The 23,581-nt window shown below is 50.2% G+C and overlaps 1 protein-coding gene across 1 annotated transcript in view; it reads left to right on the top strand.

Annotated features, from left to right (window-relative positions):
* The window catches only part of DNAH2 (dynein axonemal heavy chain 2), an 85,991-nt gene that overhangs the window by 13,028 nt on the left and 49,382 nt on the right, over positions 1-23,581 (top strand). Inside the window, exons 5-26 of the mRNA XM_032615515.1 lie at positions 2,919-3,147; positions 3,718-3,828; positions 3,998-4,236; positions 5,203-5,394; positions 7,371-7,576; positions 8,251-8,380; positions 8,646-8,828; positions 9,336-9,550; positions 13,930-14,076; positions 14,877-15,033; positions 15,284-15,523; positions 15,818-16,006; positions 16,203-16,350; positions 16,831-17,023; positions 18,610-18,810; positions 18,905-19,061; positions 19,425-19,599; positions 19,927-20,090; positions 21,708-21,869; positions 21,968-22,071; positions 23,115-23,271; positions 23,423-23,505. Of these exons, the coding sequence (XP_032471406.1) occupies positions 2,919-3,147; positions 3,718-3,828; positions 3,998-4,236; positions 5,203-5,394; positions 7,371-7,576; positions 8,251-8,380; positions 8,646-8,828; positions 9,336-9,550; positions 13,930-14,076; positions 14,877-15,033; positions 15,284-15,523; positions 15,818-16,006; positions 16,203-16,350; positions 16,831-17,023; positions 18,610-18,810; positions 18,905-19,061; positions 19,425-19,599; positions 19,927-20,090; positions 21,708-21,869; positions 21,968-22,071; positions 23,115-23,271; positions 23,423-23,505 (3,782 nt within the window). The remainder of the gene's footprint in view (positions 1-2,918; positions 3,148-3,717; positions 3,829-3,997; positions 4,237-5,202; positions 5,395-7,370; positions 7,577-8,250; positions 8,381-8,645; positions 8,829-9,335; positions 9,551-13,929; positions 14,077-14,876; positions 15,034-15,283; positions 15,524-15,817; positions 16,007-16,202; positions 16,351-16,830; positions 17,024-18,609; positions 18,811-18,904; positions 19,062-19,424; positions 19,600-19,926; positions 20,091-21,707; positions 21,870-21,967; positions 22,072-23,114; positions 23,272-23,422; positions 23,506-23,581) is intronic.

Here is a 23,581-nt window from a genome sequence, read left to right as displayed (position 1 = left end):
CACTGTCATGGTAGAAAGAAAAAGACTGGGAAACTATGTGGAATTAAAGGGGACACAACCATGTGTGATCTGTATTGGATCCTGGATGGGAAGAAACCAGCTGTAAATGACATTATTTGGACCACTGTGGAAAATTGAATATAAACTGTGTATTATATAAAAGTATTAAATGAATTACAGTGTTGAGACTGTTGGAGAATATCCTCCCTTTTAGGAGCCATATGCTGAAGTATGTAAGGGTGTAGTTTTATAACGTCTGCTGCTAACTCTGAAATGGCTCAGCAGAGAGAGAAGGAGAGAAAATGAGAGAGAGTGCAATCATGCACAAGTACAGCAAAATGTTAACAATTAGTGGAGTTAGATGAAGGGCATGTTATTGTTCATTGTGCCTTTCTTGCAACTTTTCTATGGGTTGGAATTTTTTTCAAAATAAAAATTTGGGAAGTAATTATTTAGGCCTCTAGTCAAAATCCCAAATTATCTACCAAGGGGAACCATTAGGCTGATCTCAGACTTCTCTGAACACCCAGAATTTACACCTGTGAGTTCTCCAGGAACCATAGTGTAACCCAAGGGTATAATTCCCAGGCTAGATGGTCAAGTATAGAGGCAACAAATAGGCAGTCATTTTTAGTCTTGAAAGAACCCTACTTTGAAAAGCAAAAATGATGTCATCAATGGAAATCCAGTTCATCAAAGAATGAACCAAAAAAAAAAAAAAGAGCAATGAACCAAATAGAAAACTCAGGAATAGAGACTCTGTGAATATTCATTTAAATAAAGAACTAATACTAAATAACCATGGGAATTATGGTTATGTTATTGAATGTGAACGTTATCAACCTGGACAATGTAAAAAATAATAGTATAACAAAAATTGAGAAGTGGTGAGAGAATGCAAGAGAGTAAGAGGATGCCAATGTTCTTGTCGTTCAAAGCAGCGGGTCAACTGAACTTAAAATTGGAAGGCAGTGAGAAAACTAACCTCTTTTTATTCATTTATTTATCTATTTTTTGGCTGCATTGGGTCTTCGTTGCTGCACGTGGGCTTTCTCTAGTTGCGGCGAGCAGGGGCTACTCTTTGTTGCGCTGTGTGGGCTCCTCATTGAGGTGGCTTCTCTTGTTGTGGAGCACGGGCTGTAGGCATGTGGGCTTCAGTAGTTGTGGCACATGGGTTCAGTAGTTGTGGCTCCCGGGCTGTAGAGCGCAGGCTCAGTAGTTGTGGGGCACGGGCTTAGTTGCTCCACGGCATGTGGGATCTTCACGGACCAGGGCTCGAACCCGTGTCCCCTGAATTGACAGGTGGATTCTTAACCACTGCACCACCAGGGAAGTCCTAACCTCTTAATATTTTTCATAAGCTTTCTTATAACCTTAGAAAGAGGTCTTTTAAGAAGAAATCTCTCTTAGAGATAAAGAAACATTTATTTGAAGCTCAACCACTTACTATATTCACATCAATGTGTTTTTATTCTATTAAATCCAAGTAAAATTAAATTTAATACTTTTAATTACAAATAGCATGATCCTGGGGCTTCCTTGGTGGTGCAGTGGTTAAGAATCCACCTGCCAATGCGGGGGACACGTGTTTGAGCCCTGGTCCAGGAAGATCCCACATGCCACGGAGCAACTAAGCCCGTGCTCACAACTACTGAGCCTGCGCTCTCGGGCCCGCAAGCCACAACTACTGAGCCTGTGTGCTACAACTACTGAAGCCCGCATGCCTAGAGCCCGTGCCCCGAAACAAGAGAAGCCCCCGCTCGCCACAACTAGAGAAAGCCTGTGCACAGCAACGAAGATCCAACGCAGCCAAAAATAAATAAATTATATGTAAAAAAAAAATAGCATGATCCTATTTTGAAATAACTATTTTAATTTATTTTTCTGTATATAGATAGATAGATAGAGAGAGATGTCTGGAATAGTATTTTCTCTAATGATCATAATTAATGTCTGGGTGGTGGAATTTTAGATGACATTTAAACTTTTATCTTTGTACTTTTCTGCATTGTTTCAGTTATTTATAATTAACATATCATTTTTAACAAAAATAATAATTGTTAAGCTTTTTTTTACAAAAAGAAATACAAGGACTTCCCTGGGAGTCCAGTGGTTAAGACTCCGTGCGTCCAATGCAGGGGCACAGGTTCGATCCCTGATCAGGGAACTAAGATCCCACATGCCGCATGGCATGGACAAAAAAAACCAAAACCAAAAAAAAAGCGCCAAAATTTAATTCTGGATAGTGGGAAGATGAATTTCTTCTTTGCATTTTATTTTCAGTTTTTAAAGTTAAATCAAGTATAAAGAGTAGCTACAAAAGTACGAAAGAAAAAAAGACAGATGAATCTGATCTTAGAGTGGGAATGACTTTTCTAAGCATGTAGAAGTCAGAAACTTTAAGAAGTTTTAACAACAGGAAAGTTATACGTTTCTGAATGTAAACAACAACAAAAACTCAGCATAAACACAACTGAAGGATAAGTGAAAAATTGGGGGAAAAGTATATGCAAGTGAAATGGAAAACCCTAGACAGTTGTCTCTTACTTTAGGTCCTTCTCCTTTCTGGTTTTCCTATATCCTTTTCTTTCCATTTATCCATCCATCCATCATTTATGGAGCATCTAATATGTCCCCATCACTGTGCTAGGTCTGGAGCCAAGTTGGACAAAATACACAGTCCCTACCCTCAAGGCATGCTCTCTCCATTTCCTCCCCACATCTCTGTATACAGACTCTGTTATGTCCCTGACAAGAACAGGAAGCACCTCATGTTGCTTATATTTGGAGAAGGATTGGATACACTAAGGGAATGCGACGAAGAACTCAGCCAGGCTTTCATGATTGGAGCCTCAGATTCCCTTGGGGATCATGGCTGGGCCTGGACCCTGAACTCTGATCTACTGTCTTTCATGCAGACCCAGAACCAGATTGTCTACTTCATTCGCCAAGTGCCAGTTCCCATCACTCCAGAGAACTTTGAGGCGACTGTGCATTTTGGGACAGTGCGGGGTTCCTACATCCCAGCCCTGCTTCGGCTGCTCAACGGCGTCTTTGCCCCTCAGATCTTTAGAAACACAACCTGGCCCGAGAGCATTCGAAATCATTTTGCTTCTCACCTGCACAGGTTCTTGGCCTGCCTGACAGGTGAGTGGAAAGACTGGAATGCCTGCTTTCTCCCCAGTCCCCACCAACAGTAGAGAGAGTGAGGCGGGGGGGGGGGGGGGTGGGGGTGGGTGGGGGGGGGTGGAGATTGCTCCTGAGTACCCACGTTGCTTGGCACAGAGTAGGTGCTTGGAATGTGTTTGTTGAATGAGTGGAACAGGGTACAGAGTTTGCCTTCTAATCCAGGTAGAGTTTCCTGCTGTAGAACAGTTGGCCAGACCTGCTCAGAGTTGGAAATTTCCAAGAGTACATGTAGGGTAAGGGGAGATGGGGGCGGGCAGTAGGGGGAGTACATGTGTCATAGAAGAGAGTGTTGAGGGCATGGTATAGATCTTTGACCATATGTTATGACAATCTCTTATAATATCTCAGTGAGGTATCTCTGCCTTCTGTCATTTTCCCGCTTGGTATCAAAAAAGCATGAGTCATAGTTTCTCCTGCCTGCTCTCCTGAAATGCGCACACTTCCTGGGCCCCAGATCATCAACCATGGTTGGAAGTGGGGTGGCATACACCCATCGCCCTCTGTGAACTCTCATGGTCCTTTCCTTAGATACTCGGTACAAACTGGAGGGGCACACTGTTCTCTACATCCCTACAGAGGCCATGAACATGAAGCCTGAGGCGGTGGTTAAAGACAAAGATCTGGTACAGCGACTGGAGAGTGAGTGGCTGGCACCGCCCATGTGTCAGGGCTCCTAGGGGAGAGGTGGGGGGCAGCCCAGAGGCTGGGACAGGAGTTGGGTTAGGAGGGCTGTGTAGGGGGAACAGGGAAGGACACAACTGGGGAGTACTGCAAAGAAATGCCAGAGGTTTTGTCCTCTCCCGGGCAGCTTCCATGATCCACTGGACACGGCAGATAAAGGAAGTGCTCAGTGCCCAGGAAACTGTGGAGACAGGAGAAAATTTAGGTCCTTTGGAGGAGATTGAGTTCTGGCGCAACCGATGCATGGACCTGTCTGGCATTAGCAAACAGCTGGTGAAGCCGGGAGTGAAACACATCGAGTCCATCCTGCATCTTGCCAAGTCATCCTACCTGGCGCCCTTTATGAAGCTGGCCCAGCAGATACAGGTCTGTGAGTGGATCAAAAGATGGAGGCTTGCCAGAAAGTAGACAGCGGTTGGGACACTGTAAGGTGCTAAGAAGAGAGAGTCAACATAGTCATCAAAGGCAAAGATAGATGCACCCAGTGCTTGGACTTGGACTTGTGGGAGAGTATAAAAGTGGTAGAACACAAGGTCCCAAGGAGCTTATAGTTTAGTTAGGGAGACTTCTGGTTACTCAACAAGTGTACTACATTGAGTGCCCTCTCAGCCCAACCCATACAGTCCAGCTGAGAAATAAGACTTACACAGAAGAGATGGCTAGATGGCCTGGGGTCAAAGACAAACCCACACGGTTCAGCCGAGAGAGCCGCAAAAGAAACACTTCAAAAAAATTAAATTTGGTATAATATGACAAGCTGATTATCTTAGTGTTGGGACGCACAGAGATCAGAGTGGTCTGTAGAATACAGAGAAAGAGGCCCTGTCTTCCTAGGTGGAATCTGAAGCTGGTATTGAGGGAACTGAGCCACCGTTAGGTGGAGAAGTCTAAAACCCTCGTTGAGAACAGGGCAGTGAAGGGGCCTGGGTGACAGCCGCTGGGCTGAATGAGAGTGATATCCAGTCAGTTGATCAACACCTATTGAGCGTCTCCTTTGTGCAGAGTTAAGAGTTCAAGGGGAAAAACTAGAGAAATAGTTGCAAAACCCGAGCTTGGGGAATTCCCAGTCTAGCGGGAGAGATGGGACTCCCACATGAGAAAAGACATAAAAATATTTTTGTAGAAACTAGTAAGTGAATAAAAGTCGATATGTACAAGCTCTGGTCCTGAAGGGTGGCAGAGACCTGAGGTGATTGGCACCAGGTAGGGTTAATTGGGAATGCTTCCCAGGAGAGGCAAGTCGGGGTAGGGTTTGAGGAGGATCAAAAGCGCTCGCTTTGAACGGGTTCTTTCCAGGGGGTGAGTCTTCTCCTGGTTTCTCTTTACTGCCAGGATGGCTCTTGTCAAGCACAGTCAAACCTGACTTTCTTGTCGATCCTGAAGGAACCTTACCAGGAGCTGGCTTTCATGAGGCCTAAGGACATCTCCAGTAAACTCCCAAGGCTTATCAGCCTCATCCGCATCATCTGGGTCAACTCTCCCCACTACAACTCTCGGGAGAGACTGACCGCCCTCTTCCGGAAGGTGTGTGCCTGCAGAGGGTGGGACAGAGGGTTACGTGGGGGTGGCCGTGTTAATAGGACGCAGATTTCTGGAGAAGGCGGAGTTCACCAGCAGACATATGCGGTGAAAAGGTAGTGAGGAATGCCCTTCAGGTCGGACGGAGACCACAGGTTTTTGCCTGCATCATCAGCTTTAGTGATGCTTGGAGTTGGGGCCTGGACTGGACATTTTGCTTCCAGGCGGACGTAGCCCTGGCGGGAAGAGGGGCTTTGCAAAGAGGCATAGATGGAGTGCAGGGCGGGAGGGGGGCACGAAGGACAGACTCCCAGGCAGAGCTGTATGGAAGGGGAAGACCCACTCTTTCTCTTTTCCAAAAATGGAACTCGCAGTGGGCGAGAGGCAGATTCAGGAAGGAACACCGACTATTTTTTTTTTTTTTTTTTGCGGTGCGCGGGCCTCTCACTGTTGCGGCCTCTCCCGTTGCCGAGCACAGGCTCCGGGCGCGCAGGCGCGGCGGCCATGGCTCACGGGCCCAGCCGCTCCGCGGCATGTGGGATCTTCCCGGACCGGGGCACGAATACCGTGTCCCCTGCATCGGCAGGCGGACTCTCAACCACTGCGCCACCAGGGAAGCCCAAGAACACCGACTTTTGAGGAGCAGGAGCCGGCACACTTCCTGGAGGGCAGTGGAGCCAAAGAGTGGGGCAGGGGCGCTGGGCCGATCGCTGGCTAGAAATGCAGCTGCAGAGCTGGGCTGAGGCAGGCAATGGAGGTGGAACCCAGAGGTGCTGCCACGCCAGCAGTGGAGGACCAGGGGCGAGAGGGGTATCGGGAGGCAAATCCAGAAGTAGGAGGCTGAGACCTGAGGCGTGGTCTTGGGGACTCCGAGAGAGGGTGGGGTGCAACTAAGGCTGTGAACTGAGGCTGTTGGGACCCCATCTGCAGATGAGCAATGAGATCATCCGCCTGTGTTGCCATGCCATCTCCCTGGACCGGATCTTTGAGGGATACGTCATTTCTAGCAAGGAGGACCTACAAGGCTGCATCTCCTGTTGTCACGCCTGGAGAGACCACTACCTACAGGCTGTGCAGATGCATACCCAGTACGACGGGCCTCCCCTAATATCCTGTGTGTCGCCCACCTTGTCGTTCCTATAGCGGGTAGATTCTGAGTCCTTTTGCTTGCACTTTAAGCCTATGGATTATATCTTTCTAGAGTTTTTACATGGGTCCGAGTTTTCTCTGTGGATTCGGATATTCTAGCTCCCAGCCGTAGGTCCTCCTAACTCTAATAACCACCTCCCTGATCCCAGGAATCCCTCCTGGTGTTTTCCTCCTTTCTTGGCCCTGAAGTCTAAAATTCCATTGTGTGTAAACCTTCTCTTAGAGCTGAGATGCTTTTGTTTCCTCTCTGCCTCTCCTCACCTTGAGTTTCTTCTCTTGGGGTTCAGGAAAACTGTTTCTTGGGGTCTCATTTTCTAAGGCTCCCCCTGAACTAGGACTCATGTTTCTAGCCTGGCCTGGGCAGGTTGGTTAATGCCTCGTGTTCCCGCTTCTGACTGGTCAGTCTTTCTTCCGACAGGTTCTCCCGCTGGGGCTGGGTCCTAGACCAGACCAGCATATTTGCCCAGGTCGATGCCTTTGTGCAACGCTGCAAGGACCTTATCGAGGTGGGAAGACTGTCAGGGAAGGAGACTTAAAGCCAGCAGCAGACGCTCCAGGAGCTGGGGGAGCTGGGGCTGAGGCTACACATAGAACTTGCTGCTTTGGTTCTTTTCACACGACTATGCCTGACCACCATCCCGTGCTTTGAGACTTTTGCCTGTTATCACTGCCTTAGTATCTCATATTTCACTCTGCAGCTAAAATTCACCCCGGTAACCCCTTGCATCTGGTTGGTCCTCCTTAGTTTTTAGCCATTTAAAGCTAAACCAAAGAGCTCAGGACAGAGAGGTTCAGAAAGGAGGGCAGGAAGCCTCACGCTGACTTCTTTGCAGGTATGTGACTGTCAGTTCCATTTTGCCCGCTGGGAAGATGGCAAGCAAGGTCCCCTTCCCTGCTTCTCTGGTGCCCAGGGGCCCCAGATAACACGGAACTTGCTGGAGATTGAGGACATCTTCCACAAAAACCTGCACGTGCTGCGAGCTGTTCGCGGGGGCATCCTGGACGTCAAGAACACCTCTTGGCACGAAGACTACAATAGGTGAGAGCATCACAGGCAGGCCCCCGGGGTCGAGCAGGGAAGGGAGGTCAGGGAGGTGAGAGCAGAGTGTACTGGGGAAGCGTGGAGGCCACAGGTCAGGAATGGGGAGGGCAGGGGAAGTGCAAGGAAGGAGGTGGTGGCTCAGACTCAGGGTTCCAGAGTCAGCCTTTCTGGGCTTGGATCCCGGTTCTGCCACAAACTAGCTACATACATTGTTCTACCAGCTGGGGCCTCTGTTTCCTCACCTATAAAATACGGTTAGTGGGACTTCCCTGGTGGCACAGTGGTTGAGAGTCCGCCTGCCGATGCAGGGGACGCGGGTTCGTGCCCCAGTCTGGGAAGATCCCACATGCCGTGGAGCAGCTGGGCCCGTTAGCCATGGCCGCTGAGCATGCGCGTCCGGGGCCTGTGCTCCGCAACGGGAGAGGCCACAACAGTGAGAGGCCTGCGTACCACAAAAAAAAAAAAAAAAAAAAAAAAAAAAAAAAATACGGTTAGTGATAAAGCCTACCTCACTGCACTGTTTTGAGGGATAAATGGATTAATGCGTGTACAACACTCAGTGCCTGGCACCTAGGAAGCCCTCAGTACATAACAGATAGAAGTCTTACTCAGGGGATGTTCTTGGGGGCAGGCGAGGGCACCCACCCTTCAACATGCCTCTAACGGTGCAGGTTCCGGGCTGGAGTCAAGGACCTGGAGGTGATGACTCAGAACTTGATCAGCTCCGCCTTCGAGTTAGTCCGCGACGTGGAGCACGGGGTGCTACTGCTGGACACCTTCCGCAGGCTTGCAGCCCGAGAGGTGCGGCTGCCCGCTTGCTTCCTCCACCCCTGGTTCTCTTCTGCCTTCCTTCAGTTCCTGCTGGTCCTTCCAGACACCATCCAACCTCCGTTCATGCTCTGTCCCATGTCCTGAATGGCCAGTGCCTCTTTTCTTCCGCTGTTCCCCCAGTGCCCGGATGCCTTGGGAGCGGGACTCCCACAGCAGGGGTGTAGCTTTCCTCCAGGGTGGAGCTGCAGGGAACCCGCATCCCTGGGTGTGTTGTCAACTTCCTCTTCTTCATCAGACTATCAAGCGAACATATGACAAGAAGGCGGTGGATCTCTACATGCTGTTCAATAGCGAACTGGCCCTCGTGAACCGTGAGCTGAGCAAGAAGTGGCCGTACCTGGAGCCCTACATGGCCCAGCATTCGGGGCAGGCGCACTGGGTGCGGATCCTACGGCATCGCATCGACAGGGTCATGAACGTAAGTCTGGCCTTTTCCAGGACTTGTTCTCAGTGCGGCAATGGTAGAGCTTGCAGGCTGAGCCCAGTGCCGAGGCGGGAGTGGGGTGGGGGGCAGGGGCGGGGGGGTTGCCTCCAGAGAGTCTCCCTGGAGAGGTTTCCTGACCGAGACTGGATCTGTCCAGGGGGTGGCAGACGTAGTGATCTGTCCTGAGGAAGAAGGGCTCATGCTAGTTTTCGACCTTGTGCCTCTTAAATTCCTTACCTCCTGTGATGGACTTCCTTTTCCCAACTTTTTTCCTCGAGCTGAATCTCTGTGCTTCTCTTTCTTCGTTTGCGCTCCCCCTCTCGTTGTGCCGTGGCCTCTTCCTCTCACCTTTCCTTTGGGCTCCACCTTCCCTCCGAGTCTCCCACATATTGTTGGAGTGTCTGTGTGTGTGTTGGGGGTCGGGGATGGGGGTCTCAGGGAGATGGTGACACGGAGGAATGTGGCAGGTGACTCCAGCCATCCCTGGTTCTTCCCCCGCAGTGTCTTTCCAATGCTCATTTCCTGCCCCACATCGGGACGGGAGAAGAGAGCGTACACACCTATCAGCAGATTGTTCAGGCCATTGACGAACTGGTTCGAAAAACCTTCCAAGACTGGACATCAACTCTGGACAAGGACTGCATTCGACGGCTGGATACGCCGTTGCTACGAGTCAGCCAGGAGAAGGCGGGCATGCTGGATGTGAACTTTGACAAGTACGACACCCTCCGTGACTTCCTCCCATTCTGCTTGTCCTGTCTTTAGCGCCCTTCCCTTCCCCAACCCTCCCCAGAGTTTAACTCCTATCTCTTGGTTTCTCTCCCCATTCTTCTAAATCTCTCTTATCCCGTAATATGTTTACTACCACTTCTTAATTTTAATTTCACATTTTATCTTCAAAAAAACTGATTGAAAACAGAAAAACCCCAGTAACCTACTCAACCAGTGATGTAGGTGCTCTGCCGCTAGGTGGCTGCGATGGCTCGGTGAAACCTTCCAAACTGTGAGCCACCAAGGGGCCTTTCCTGAGAACTGATGGGCTGTCAGATCATGCCCTCGTCTACAGCTTTAGAATCATGACATTTTCATATCACCACTGTTTTAAATTTAATTAATCCATTTATTAATTATTCAAAAATATATAGCGAGTGCCTTCCACATGCTAAGAGCTGAGATGGGCACAGGGAATGTGTCCAGTGGCGAAGTCCCTGCCCTTTGAGGCTCTGTAAGTGGACAGTTCTACCCTGGAGCCATGCCTCCTTCCCATATAAGATGCTGAAGAGAGAAATAAAGAAGGAGCTATGGGGGCTTCCCTGGTGGCTCAGTGGTTGAGAGTCCGCCTGCAGTGCAGAGGACTCGGGTTCGTGCCCCAGTCCGGGAGGATCCCACATGCCGCGGAGAGGCTGGGCCCGTGAGCCATGGCTGCTGAGCCTGCGCGTCCGGGGCAAAAAAAAAAAAAAAAAAAAGAAGGAGCTATGTAAGGCAGCTGACTACAGAGATGACAAACCTTCTTTTTATTTATTTATTTAATTTATTCTTGGCTGCATCAGGTCTTAGTTGCGGCACGCAGGATCTTCGTTGAGGCATGCAGGGTCTTTTGTTGTGGCACGTGGGCTTCTCTCTAGTTGTGGTGTGTGGGTGTTTCTCTCCTCTAGTTGTGGCATGCAGGCTCCAGGGAGGAGCCTGAAGCCCGCGCGCCTAGAGCCCGTGCTCTGCAACAAGAGAAGCCACTGCAGTGAGAAGCCCGTGCACCACAACGAAGAGTAGCCCCCGCTAGCTGCAGCTAGAGGAAAGCCCGCGTGCAGCAATGAATACCCAAGGCAGCCAAAAATTTTTTTAAAATATGAAATAAAATTTTAAAAATATATATTTTTAAAAAAACGAATGAGTCAAGATTACCAGTTTCTTGTGTAACATCCCAGGGATAAGAGTGTATGTCTGTATAAGTATACTTTTTAACATGAATTGTAGCATACTGTCCTCACTGTTCTATACTTTCAAAGTGTTCTCAAAATGATTTATTTAATTTTTCCGTTATAAAATTCTTCATGCTTTTAGAAGATTTGCAGAATGCAGAAAAGTAGAAGGAAGAAAAAAATTCCCCCAAAGATAACCACTGTTAAAGATTTGGTATATTTTTTATCACGCCACCCTGCCCATTTCATATGGTTGCTTTTTTTTAATTTTTAAATTAAAAATTTTAAACTACAAAAGTAGTGCATGCTCACCGTGAAAGAAAAAAAAAAAGAGATTGATGTAGAAGTATATAAAGGAAAAACTGAAAATCCAGCACACAGCCCCACTCCCTAGAGGTAACCATGATTACCATGTAATCAAAAATACACACTGCTCACATAAAACAGGATCCCATTATAAACAGTATTTTTGCAACTTGCTTTTTTTTTTTTAAGGTTAACAATATGTGTGGGAGATTTTCCATTCTGTATGTACAGTACTACATAATTATTTTCCACGGCTTATAGCATCCCACGATTTTGCTGTACTGTAATTTAATCCATCAACCCACTACTGATGGACTTAGAAGTTGTACCGTTTCCATAAGGTTCTTGAATATTCTGTGCTGGGGGCTTTCAGCAAGGCTTCCTGCATCTTGTTCCCTTCCCCCGCACAGTGGTCTGTCCACCTGATGTTTGAGCTTAGTGCCCACGTAGCAAGGATAAACTTAGGAGACCACTTTTCTGTCTGCCGTGATCATCTCTTGTCGAGGGACACATCGGATATTTATCTCAAACACCATTGCATAATCTTTACAGTAGAGCTTAACAAGACAACTTTGGGCCAAATATTTATGGCCTGGGTTTAGCCAAAACCCAAATAATGGCTAAAACACTTCTTCCAGAGAGAAGAGTTACCCCCATCCTTTGGCAGTTGTTGTCTAGAGAGATCTGTTTTAAGCTGCTTTACATTTTTTGTGGCTTTATGATAAACTACCTCAATCCAGTAAATAATGTATGGGGGAAAAAAAAAAGCCATGATCACGGGGAAGGATTTTGAAAAGTCTGGCTTGTTAAACCAGTAAAGACATCCAAGACAGTTTCAGCTTTTCCAAAACATATGAAGGCTCCAAGGAGGGGCAGATAACTTTATCAGGTTTACTTTTTTGTGTTCATGGTCTAGATAAGATCTTGAAATAAGCATGCTCTTCAAATGTCCTGATTGTCCCCGGAACTACCTGACTCTCCCTTAGTTCTGGGAGCCTTCCAGTCCCTAATAGCACCTATTTTATCTCACAAGGGTTTTGTTATCCCAGCTTATAGCCCAAATATTTGAACTCTGAAGTCCAAATTGGCTTTTACCACATTTTACAGCCAGACCAGCCTTACAGATAGTACTTAACACAAACATATTCCAGATGTCGTCTGTACCCTGGCAGAAAAGAGCTGTGTTATTGCTGTGTATGTAGCAGACTCCTCTGTGTAGTGGGACTTCTCCAGAGCAGGACAGGGGACATTGGCGTCTGTCCATGTTTTGCATATGGGACTTCCTCTTCCTCCTTTTCTCCTGCTCTGACAGCACTTTCTCCATCCTGTCAGTTCATTCTGTGGTGTCAGCACCAAACCCAGCCAGCTTCCTTGTCCTATCTCTACTGCCTGACCACTTGTCTGAGGACAAATCAGAAAATATTTTACAAAAATTATTCCCCAGGCTGATTTTTTTGTTTTTGTTTTTTTGCGGTACGCGGGCCTCTCACTGTCGTGGCCTCTCCCGTGGCGGAGCACAGGCTCCGGACGCGCAGGCTCCGGACGCGCAGGCTCAGCGGCCATGGCTCACGGGCCCAGCCGCTCCGCGGCATGTTGGGATCTTCCCGGCCCGGGGCACGAACCCGTGTCCCCTGCATCGGCAGGCGGACTCTCAACCACTGCGCCACCAGGGAAGCCCTATATCTCTCTTTTGATTAAAAAATTTTCTGCTCTCATTTTTAACTTCTAAGGGCTCTCTTGGTGTCCCTTTTCTAGCATCTTGTTTCTGTTTCACAGATGCTCTTTTGTCTCTTATCTCTCTCTGAGGATGTTCGAGGTGGTTTTGTTTGTTTTTCTTTTGCAGGTAGGCCGTCTTCTTTCTGCACAACCTCTGTCCCCTCTCCTTCCCTTCTGGTTGCTTTCTTCTGTTTGTTTTGACTCCCACCTTTTGTGCTAGGAAAGACAGAGACCAGTGTTCTGTAACCCTTGGTTGTCTGTCCATATTTAAGGGACAGGGGCTGGAAAGCTGACCGGCAGCTCTGCTGAGCAGGAAAAGGGGGGCTTCTCAACTGGGAGCCTCACTGCAGGCTTGTCTGGGTGCGCTGTTTCCTGGCGACTCCAGAGGTCATCATCCGTGGGACTTTTCTATTTAGGCTGGTCCGAGGTCACAGAGAACCATCTTTCAAACTTTGCTCTGGAGGGTGTAGATCCAGCTGCCAGAGTGCTGGTTTCTGGGCAGGAAAGGGAGGCAGGGATCTTAACATTCAGTGGGTTCATGGTGACTCACCACCCCTGCTGCCAGTGTATTACTCTCTCCTTCAACTGGGCCCGGGGTTCCCCAGTCCAAAGACCCTCTGTTTGTCTCTGCACTGCCTCCTGAGACAAGAAGACTTCAGTCTTAGGCTGGGGTGAGGGAGGGCAACTTGCTTAACTACGTAGAGTAGGAGAGGGGACATGGGTAGAGCTGCTTCCTAAACTTTCAACTGCTCTTCCTGTTATATAGTCCCACCTTCATCCCTTTCCTGAGATACTTGGAGCCACCCGTCCCCAGGCCTCTAAAGAGGCTTCCCAGCTGTCTCCAGCACCAGCTGAGGACTCCTCTTCTCCTTATCCATCTGCTTTTGCACTTTCAGATGTTTTCAGTTGTTGTCTTCTTTTATTTGTGGGCTTATGCCTTAGACAAGCAAAACCCCCCTTTACTGTTATTTTGGTTATTTGGGGAGGGGAGCAAAAGTCAACATGTCCAGTCCGCCTTCTTTACTCGGAGGTTCTGCTTCATTGCTTACCTTTAAGGGTCTCCATGCGCCCCAGCCCCGTACCTCTTGGTCGGGTGTTGGTTCTGGTTTACTCCCTTGGGCGGCCCTGCAGCTGCTCTGCCTCTCTTCCTCCCCAAGGTCCCTGTTGATCCTCTTTGTGGAGGTCGACTACTGGGAGCGGCTGCTTTTCGAGACGCCCCATTACGTGGTGAATGTGGCTGAGCGCGCCGAGGACCTGCGCATTCTTCGAGAAAACCTGCTGCTCCTCGCTCGGGACTACAACAGGTGGGGCCCTCGCTGCAGCCCTCCTGAATGCCACTACGTGCTCCCTCTTTGTCTTATCCGCCCCATGATGTTGTCCATTTCCTACAGTGTGCGTCCTTCACATTTTGTCCATCTCAAAAAAAAAAAAAGGTTCCCGTGCTCTCTCGTACGGCCCTACGATTATTCCTGTCCCTTTCAGTGTTGTCTTCTAGCTTTAGAGTAGAGAGCAAAAAACACCACGTCCCCTCCCACCCCACTGGGCACTTGGACCATATATACTGTCGGCCTGGGTGACTTCTCTAGGAAGGAAGTTGATGGTGTTAGGTTTATGGGTCCAGAACAACATAAGATTCGTTGAACCAAGCAAGGCCATGCTGGCACTCCTCTTAACACCCTTTGTACTCATCTCTGGAGTGAGGCTTAGCTCGGGGTTGGGTACCTTTCTCGGCCCAGTTCAAGTCCGAGGGGATGGGACCGGCAGTCTTGTTTGAGTGTCTAGAACTGCACGGTCCAGTGTGGCAGCCACTAGGTGCACGTGGCTATTTCTATTCAAGTTAATTAATCGAAATTAAATAAAACTTAAAATTCAGTTACTCATTTGCACAGGCCACGTTTCAAGGGCCCCGCAGCCGCACGTGGCTTGTGGCTACCGTACCAGGCAGCACGAATGGTAGACCATTTCTGTCATCGCAGGAAGTTTTATTGGAAAGCTCTAGCCTAGAATCATGAACTTTCAGTTCTCCACCAAGTGTCCTGGTGTGGAGGAGAGGTCGTCAGAGCAGATAGCTCCCTGTCAGCTACCGGTCTCCTCTTATGTGCAGGATTATTGCCATGCTGTCCCCAGATGAGCAGGCCCTGTTCAAAGAACGTATCCGGTTCCTGGATAAGAAGATCCACCCTGGGCTCAAGAAACTGCACTGGGCCTTGCAGGGGGCCAGTGCCATCTTCATCACAGAGTGCCGTGTACACGCCAGCAAGGTGGGCCGTGGTCATTAGACCCTAAAGGTCTGCAAGGCAGACTGAAAGGCTGGCATGTGGGTAATTAATACCTGAGTCATGGGTAGTGGTGGAGAGACCAGGGAGTCGTGTGAAAGAAACGAAGTGTGCTTAGGGAAGTTTTTTTTCTTAATGTCAGCAACTCTAGCTAGAGGACAGTGGGAGGATAGAATTAGGCCCAGAGGGTCTATTCCCAAGCTGAAACTCCCCCATGGCTGGGGTCTGACTCCAGGTGCAGACGATTGTGAATGAGTTCAAGGCGTCCACTCTGACCATTGGCTGGCGAGCCCAAGTGATGTCAGAGACGCTGCTGGTACGCATTAGTGGCAAACGGGTGTACAGGGACCTGGAATTTGAGGAGGACCAAAGAGAGCATCGGGCGGCGGTGCAGCAGAAATTGGTGAGCCTGCACCACGATGTGGTGGCCATCATGACCAACTCCTATGAAGTCTTCAAGAACGATGGCCCCGAGGTAGGGGGTCCTGTGGCCAGGGCTTTGTGGGTGGGCAGGTCCTCCGCTCCCCCAGTCCCATCAGACCCTTCTCTTGGTCTTTCCCCTCCCCCCCAACCCCCACGTGCTTCTCAAACATCCTGCTCTAGTCTTGGATTCGCCCAACCTTCGGCCTTTCAAACCTCCTTCCTTCAGGACTCGGCGTCCCGTCTTTCTGTTGAACCAGCTCGTTCCCTCCCTGTTGGCTGGTTCTCATTTCCCAGGACCTGCCTTGTCTTCCCTGAGGGGCTCTCTTCCCCCTGCCCTTCCCACCAGATTCAGCAGCAGTGGCTGCAGTACACGATTCGGCTGGACCGCATGATGGAGGATGCCCTGCGCCTGAACGTGAAGTGGTCACTGTTGGAACTGTCCAAGGCCATCAATGGGGATGGAAAGACCACCCCCAACCCACTCTTCCAAGTCCTTGTCATTTTGAAGAATGACATGCAGGGAGGTGTGGCACAGGTGGGAACCACTTTGCCCCCAACAGCCCGAAATCATCACACTTTATTTGCCAGTTTCCGTCAATCCTTAAACTTGGCTCTAGGCCCTGACTTTCTCCTACAGCCTCCAGGCCTGGTTCTGCGGTGTCCAGCCTTCCCAGTCCTGAGCTTGTGTCCTCCCGGGCCTGTGCTAAGCCGTCTCCACTGTGCTCCCACAGGTGGAGTTCTCACCCACTCTGCAGACCTTGGCAAGTGTGGTCAATGACATTGGCAACCACCTCTTCTCCACCATCTCTGTCTTCTGCCACCTCCCTGAAATTCTCATCAAGTACAAGTTTCTTCGTGAGCCCATCTACACAATCGTGGGTGAGTGGGCAGTGGGAGGGCCCCAGGTGCAGGGGTAGCAAAAGCTTAGGACCTGGCAGAGCCAGGAGAGACCAGGGCTGTTTCTAGACATACTGGGCCAGTCATCTCCATGACTGGTGGAAAACCCAGGTCAAAGGGCTGGAATGGGGAAGGGAGAAGGGCCACAGAGGGGGGTCAAAACTAGGTGACTGATGCTCAAGGGGTTTGGGGTTTGGGGTTGGGAGACCAGGAAGGACTTGTTTGGGACTGGGGCTGGGCTATAAGAGCCCTAGACACCAACAGGTGAGACATCTGAATCCTACAGAGTAGAGTCATTCTTTTACTTTCAGCCTCCTCCTTCATTTTCTAATGCTTGTGTTTGAGCTGTATTTCTTTGGGAAGGTGCTATTGGAGGGGAGGTTCTGGGGCAGTGGCCAGGGGCTGGGCTACAGCTTGGGCCCGGGTGGAAGTTAGTGACAAGCATTTTGCTGGGTCCTGAAGAGCGGGATGAGGACATCAAGAAGATCCAGGCCCAGATCAGCAGCGGCATGACCAACAACGCAGCCCTGCTACAGAACTACCTCAAGACCTGGGACATGTACCGGGAGATCTGGGAGATCAACAAGGACTCTTTCATTCGTCGATACCAGCGCCTCAACCCGCCGGTCTCTTCTTTTGACGCCGACATTGCTCGGTAAGGAGCAAAGGTGGCTATGAGGGTCTGTCTTGAAGAGGCGGAGCGCTGCAGGAGGAGGTCTGACCTGCAGGCTGGGGGAGGGGCAGAAAACTAGAGGACCAGCACCGGACCTAGGGCACTGGGCCTTTGTTTCTCAAGGGGATAGCGATCCGATAAGAGCTGGGCAAGGGCTTCCCTGGTGGCACAGTGGTTGAGGGTCCGCCTGCCGACGCAGGGGACACGGGTTAGTGCCCCGGTCCGGGAAGATCCGACATGCCGTGGAGCGGCTGGGCCCATGAGCCATGGCCGCTGAGCCTGCGCGTCTGGAGCCTGTGCTCCGCAACGGGAGAGGCCACAATAGTGAGAGGCCCGCGTACTGCAAAAAAAAAAAAAAAAAAAGAGCTGGGCAAGATTTAGGGAAAAAGCTGCTTTGGTGTGGAGTACCACAGGGTCCTGCTGGGAAAGGAGAGATGCTAGGGATCTGAAAGGTGAGAGACGTGAACACTTTCATTTTAAGAACACAGATGGGAGTTAAATGGAAGAGGATTCTTAAATTCTGATATGAATTCCCATCTCTTTGTCCTCTAGTCATTCATTCATTCAATCATTTGTTCAAAAAACACCATTGTTATGATGGGTTGTGAGGAATTAAAAACAAAGAAATGAACAAGTTTTTTCCTCCCAAGGACTCTAGTGCAGTAGGGAAGATAAGAATATTGCTGAAACAGCAGTGGCTGTGGCATCTTGAGGACAGTTGAAATCCCAGCTCCACCACTTACTAGTCATGTCACCTTCGGTCGGTTATTCACATTCTCTGGGCCTCAGTTTCCTGTGAAATAGGTGTTATACTACCGACCTCATAAGGTTGTGAGACTGTTAAGTATATGTGGAAGCACTGTGTGAACTCTGAAGCGCTAATGTGCTGACGTGCTCAGCGTTCTTATACAAGCTTCCATGTGATCAGCGCTGTGAGTCAGGTATGCAAGATGCGGGGCAGTTCGATGAGAGGAGAGAGAATTTTCAGCCGGGGGCATCAGGGGAAGGAGGACGTGGATGAAGGGAGTGACTTTGGGGCAGGGCTTTTCAGGATGGGTAGGACATCAGCAGGCAGAGATGGGCAGCGGGAGGGCATTCCAGGCAGAGACAACAGCACGAAGATGGGACCACGTGAGCATGTTCGCCAAATAGCGAGTATCCAGAAAGGAAGTCAGCAGAGGGACATATGTTCAGCAGCCAACTTAATCCTCTCAGCAGTCTCGCAGGGTGGGTTCTGTTACCATCACCAGGTTACAGATGAGAAGACCGAGGTTCAGAGCAGTTAAATAACCTGCCCGGCGGCACAGACCTAGTGAGCAGTACAGTGTGAACTCCGCCCAGATCTCTGAGCCTCTAAAGCCTTGAATGCCAACCGAGGAGTCTGAAAGCAGCGGTTGGGAAAATGACATGTTCACAGCCGTCTGCTGGGGGACGGGTTGAAGTGGGAGACACCTGGGAGCAGAAGAATGCTTTAGCGCTGCTGGCTGGGAGGAAAATGTCACCCAGGCAGGGCATCTGGCACGATTGCAAAGAAAAAGACGTCCTAGCGGGGATGTGGGCCTTTTCAGCTACACGGAGGTGGCTAATAACGTGCAGAAGGAGGAGACGGTCCTCAACATCCAGTTTGTGTTGCTGGACTGCTCGCACCTCAAGTTCTCGCTGGTGCAGCACTGCAGTGAGTGGCAGAACAAGTTCACGACCCTGCTCAAGGAGATGGCGGCCAGGCGCCTCCTGGAGCTACACACCTACCTGCAGGAGAACGCGGAGAAGTACGGCGGGTGGACGTGGGCTCAGGCCGCGCAGGGGGTGGGTAGGCCCAACCTTCGTGCCCGCCCACCCATGCTCTCTTCGCCCACACTGCAGAATCAGCCACCCTCCCCAGACGCTAGAGGAACTAGGGGTCAGTTTGCACCTCATGGAGACCCTGCAGCTCGATATGCCCAACTTGGAGACCCAGATCCCTCCCATACACGAGCAATTCACCATCCTCGAGAAGTACGAGGTGCCAGTTCAGGACAGCGTAAGTTCCTAAGGCGCGCGGCCCACCCACCCGAGCCCGGCCCATTCCCGCCCCAGGTTGCCGGGGACGCTGACGCCCCACGTCGGAGACCCTCGGCTGTCAGGAAGCAGAGCAGAGAAGTGAGCGGGGGAGAAGGTCCAAGGCCCCAAAGCCTCTGAGAGCCAAAGCTAACTCGAATGATCTTTCAGGTCACCCTGGGGATCTCTTTCAGGCCCAGCAACTGCTTGATTTCTTTGGGCCTCACTGCATGTGGAACTTGGACACAGATGCCGGTCCAGAGGATCGGAAAAGAGTTCTTCGAAGTGTTGGTGGGACGGGCAGAGCTCCTGCTCGTGGGCCACCTCCACTCTGTGATGTCCCCAGGTGCTGGGGATGCTGGACAGTCTCAGCGGGCAGTGGGTCGCCTTCCAGCAAGCTGTGCTGGACAGTGAACAAATGCTGAAGAGGCACAAGGAGAAGTTCAAGACAGGCCTCATTCACTCAGCTGACGATTTCAAGAAGAAAACACACAACCTTCTGGAAGAATTTGAAGTCAAAGGTACCCGTCTCGCAACCTCTCCCCTGGCTTCCCCTTTGTCTTGACCCAGTCTTTCAAAGCCTAGGTCCCGGGGGAGGTGCAGACAAGGCTGAGCATGGGAAAGAGCCTGGCACGTCTGTCAGTGACACTCCTGTTGTCGCTGAGTCTTGGCTGGAAGGCAGCAGCCCAGCTCATAGCCTCTCCAGTTTTCTTACACTGACTTTTCACGTCCCACCCGTTTCTGACTCTCGAGCCACAGTTAGTACTTTCAACGCATTCTTTCAACGCATTCCCTCTCGTTTTCCTTCTCTTGTGGGAGGAGAGAAGCTCACCTTGGACTCTCCACAGGCCCCTTCGCCAGCAACGTGGGGCACCAGGCGGCCCTGGGGCAGATAGCCCACGTACGGGCTGTGCTGAACGCCATGCGGGAGGAAGAAAACAATCTCCACGCCAACCTGGGCATCTTCAAGATCGAGCAGCCAGCCTCCAAGGACCTGCAGAACCTGGAGAAGGTGGTGTGCCGAGCAAGGCCCTCGTGGTGACCAAGGGTAGGGGGCAGGAGGCAGGAGAGTGGGTCCCAACCGGCCTGGGAAAACAACTGGGGCCAGGAAGATGGGTACACAAGGAGCTTTTTTTTAAAAAGTGGGGGGAAAACTCAGGTAACAAAAGAACCATTTTAAAGTGAACGGTTCAGTGGCGTTTAGCACGTTCACAATGTTGTATAACCATCACCTCTAATTCTAAAACATTTTCATTACCCCCAAGAGAAGCCCTATACCCGTTAGCAGTAACCCCCCATTCCCTCTCCCCCCAGCCCCTGTCGACCACTAATCTCTTTTCTACTTACAGTTGACCCTTGAACAACAATGGGTTTGAATTGAGCAGGTCCGCTTATACGCAGATGTTTTTCAGTAGTGAATACTACAACACTACACAATCTGTGGTTGAATCCACGGGTGGGGAACCATGGATATGGATGAACTGCGGATGTGGAGGGCAGACTATAAGTTATACACAGGCTCTCTCGATTGCGAAGAGGGTTGGTGTCCCTAACGCCTCTGGTTTTTAATGGTCAACTGAACATGGGTTTTGCCTATTGTGGACATTGTGTGTAAAGGAAAGCATGCAATACGTGACTTTTTGTGTCTGGCTTCTTTCATTTAGTGTTTTCAAGGATCATCCGTGTCATAGCATGTGTCAGTGTCCCATTTCTTTCTATGGGTGAATAATATTCCGTTGTATGGATTTTGTTTATCCATTAACCTGTCGATGGACATTTGGGTTGTTTCCACCTTTTAGCTACCGTTAAGTGGTGCTGCTGTGACTGTGCGCGTACTTGTATTTGTTTGAGCTCCCGATCCCAGTTCTTGTGGGTATGTACGTAGGAGTGGAATTGCTGGATCATAGGATAACTCTATGTTTAACGTTTTGAGGAACCTCCAAGCTGTTTTCCACAGCAGCTGCAGCAGTTTACTCTCTCACTAGCAGCGTACGAGGGTCCCTACCTCTCCACATCCTTGCCGGCATGCCCCCCCCGCCTTTACTTTTGGTTCTAGCCATCCTAGTAGGTATGAAGTATCTCACTGTGGTTTTGATTTGCATGTCCCTACTGACTAATGACGTTGAGGATCTTTTTCTTTTTGTTATATATTATTTATTTACTCATTTATTTTGGCCGCATTGGTTCTTCATTGCTGCACGCGGGCTTTCTCTAGTTGCGGTGGGTGGGGGCTACTCTTCGTTGCGGTGTGCGGGCTTCTCATTGCGGTGGCTTCTCTTGTTGCGGAGCACAGGCTCTATCTAGGTACACGGACTTCAGTAGTTGCAGCACGTGGGCTCAGTAGTTGTGGCGCACGGGCTCAGTTGCTCCGCGGCATGTGGGATCTTCCCGGACCGAGACACGAACCCGTGTCCCCTGCATCAGCAGGCGGACTCTCAACCACTGCCCTGAGGCTCTCTTAAGGCAAGAGAGTGGAGGAAAAAGAAATGTGAACTGAGGAGGCAGCTGTATGTTGCCAGGAGGGAAAAGCTTCTCAGAATGAGAGGAGGAGAGGCCCTGCGTGTTTGCCAGGGAGGAGGAGGGTGAGAGTCACATCACTCAATGCACCTGTCTGCTCTTGGCCACGAAGGAGTTGGACGTGCTGCAGCAAGTCTGGGAGATCACCCGAGACTGGGAGGAAAACTGGAACCAGTGGAAAACCGGCCGGTTCCTGACCCTGCAGACGGAGGCCATGGAGACCACGGCCCACGGGCTGTTTCGCCGCCTCACCAGACTGGCCAAAGAGTACAAGGTGCGTGGGGAGGGGGTGGGGGCTGCTGGCAGGCTGACTGAGGAAGGGCCATGTGGGAAAGATGGTCAGGTCTTCTGACACCTCTCGCTCTTGCTCAGGACCAAAACTGGGAGATTATTGAGACCACTCGCTCAAAAATAGAGCAGTTCAAGAGGACCATGCCTCTCATCTCGGACCTGCGAAACCCCGCCCTTCGAGAGCGGTGAGGCTGCCCCTCGGCTCCTGGGGGTCGCCCCCTGGCCTGGCCGTCACCTGGTTCTCCCGGTTGTCCCCTCCGTGGCGTTCCTAGCTCTCTCTGCCCCTCTGTTCACCAACAGACGCCTTGAAGAAGGGTTCCCAAGAGCCCACCGCTGTCCTCTGTCTGTCACATCGTCCTGGGTTCTCCAGCCTTCTTGGCTCTTTCCCTTCCATCGCCCCTCAATTTATGTTGTCTGTCAGAGCTAAGCTTTACGTCTTCTGTCCTACAGACACTTGCACGTTGTAGCCCAAAGCCTAATAACTTTTGTCCCTTAGGGGTTTTGCTTTTGTGCCTTGTTTAAGAGGACCCCGTCTACCCCAGTGTTGTAGACACACTCTCTCCATAGACACAGAAAGTGTAGACACACTTTCTTCTCATACTTTATAATTTTGCTTTTCAAGTTTACCTCTTTTAGTGCATCTGGAATTTATCACATGATAGAAGAGGGCTTTGAAACCATTGAGGCTAGAATAAACTATTTTATAAATGGTGTTTTAATAATTATCTATTCACTTAGGAGTAGGTAATTTTGCTTCTTTGGTATTGCCTCCAGCATAATGTTTTTGGCAGTGCTTCTCTAATAAGTATTATGCAATTAAGTATCCCCTAACCGCTTTATTTGCTTAAGTTATTTACCCTCTCTAAGCCTCAGTTTCTGCATGGGTAAATGGAATAACATGGATAGAGTGGTCCTCCTTTATAGAGTGGCCGTGAAAATGAAATGGTTCATGTAGAGCAGTTGGCCCAAGGCATCATCTATAGTGGACCTGCAACCCTCCGTCCTAACTCCCTCTCCAGAGAGTCAGCGCCTCAATCTCTGTGTTCCCCACAGTGCCTCAGATTGTATGTGAGAGGCTATTGAGTAAATATCTATTGAATCGTGAATTAATAAATACACGGAATCATAATATCCCAATGGGAGAGAGCCATCGGGGGGTGATGCTGATACTTTCCAGTAGGCTCTGGTGTTCCAGCGTCCTGATCTGGCCTTTTGTCCCTGGCTGCAGGCACTGGGATCAGGTCAGGGATGAGGTCCAACGGGAGTTTGATCAGGAATCTGAAAGCTTCACCTTGGAGCAGATCGTGGAGCTTGGGATGGATCAGCACGTGGAGAAAATTGGGGAGATCTCTGCCTCGGCAACCAGAGCTCTGGCTCTAGAGCTGGTACGACAGAGTCCTTTCCCATGGTCCCTCATTTCCTAAGCTTCCTGGAACAAAGGCTTCCAGCTTTTCATCCTCTGATGGCCCCTCCCCTCTCCTATTACCCTTGGGGACTAAATACCTGATTGATCTGTCCCCCAATTTCTTTCTGCAGGCATTACAAAACATCGCCAAGACCTGGGATGTGATTCAGCTAGACATAGTCCCCTACAAGGATAAGGGCCATCACCGGCTCAGGTAGACAGGGCTGTGTGACCTGGGCTGCAGAGTGGGGACCGAGGCTTGGCAGATGGGGCTGGACTATGGTTTTGAC

The sequence above is a fragment of the Phocoena sinus genome, chromosome 20 (genome assembly GCF_008692025.1).
Source record: "Phocoena sinus isolate mPhoSin1 chromosome 20, mPhoSin1.pri, whole genome shotgun sequence".
NCBI classification, from domain to species: domain Eukaryota; kingdom Metazoa; phylum Chordata; class Mammalia; order Artiodactyla; family Phocoenidae; genus Phocoena; species Phocoena sinus.
This window is presented reverse-complemented; position numbering and strand designations above follow the sequence as displayed.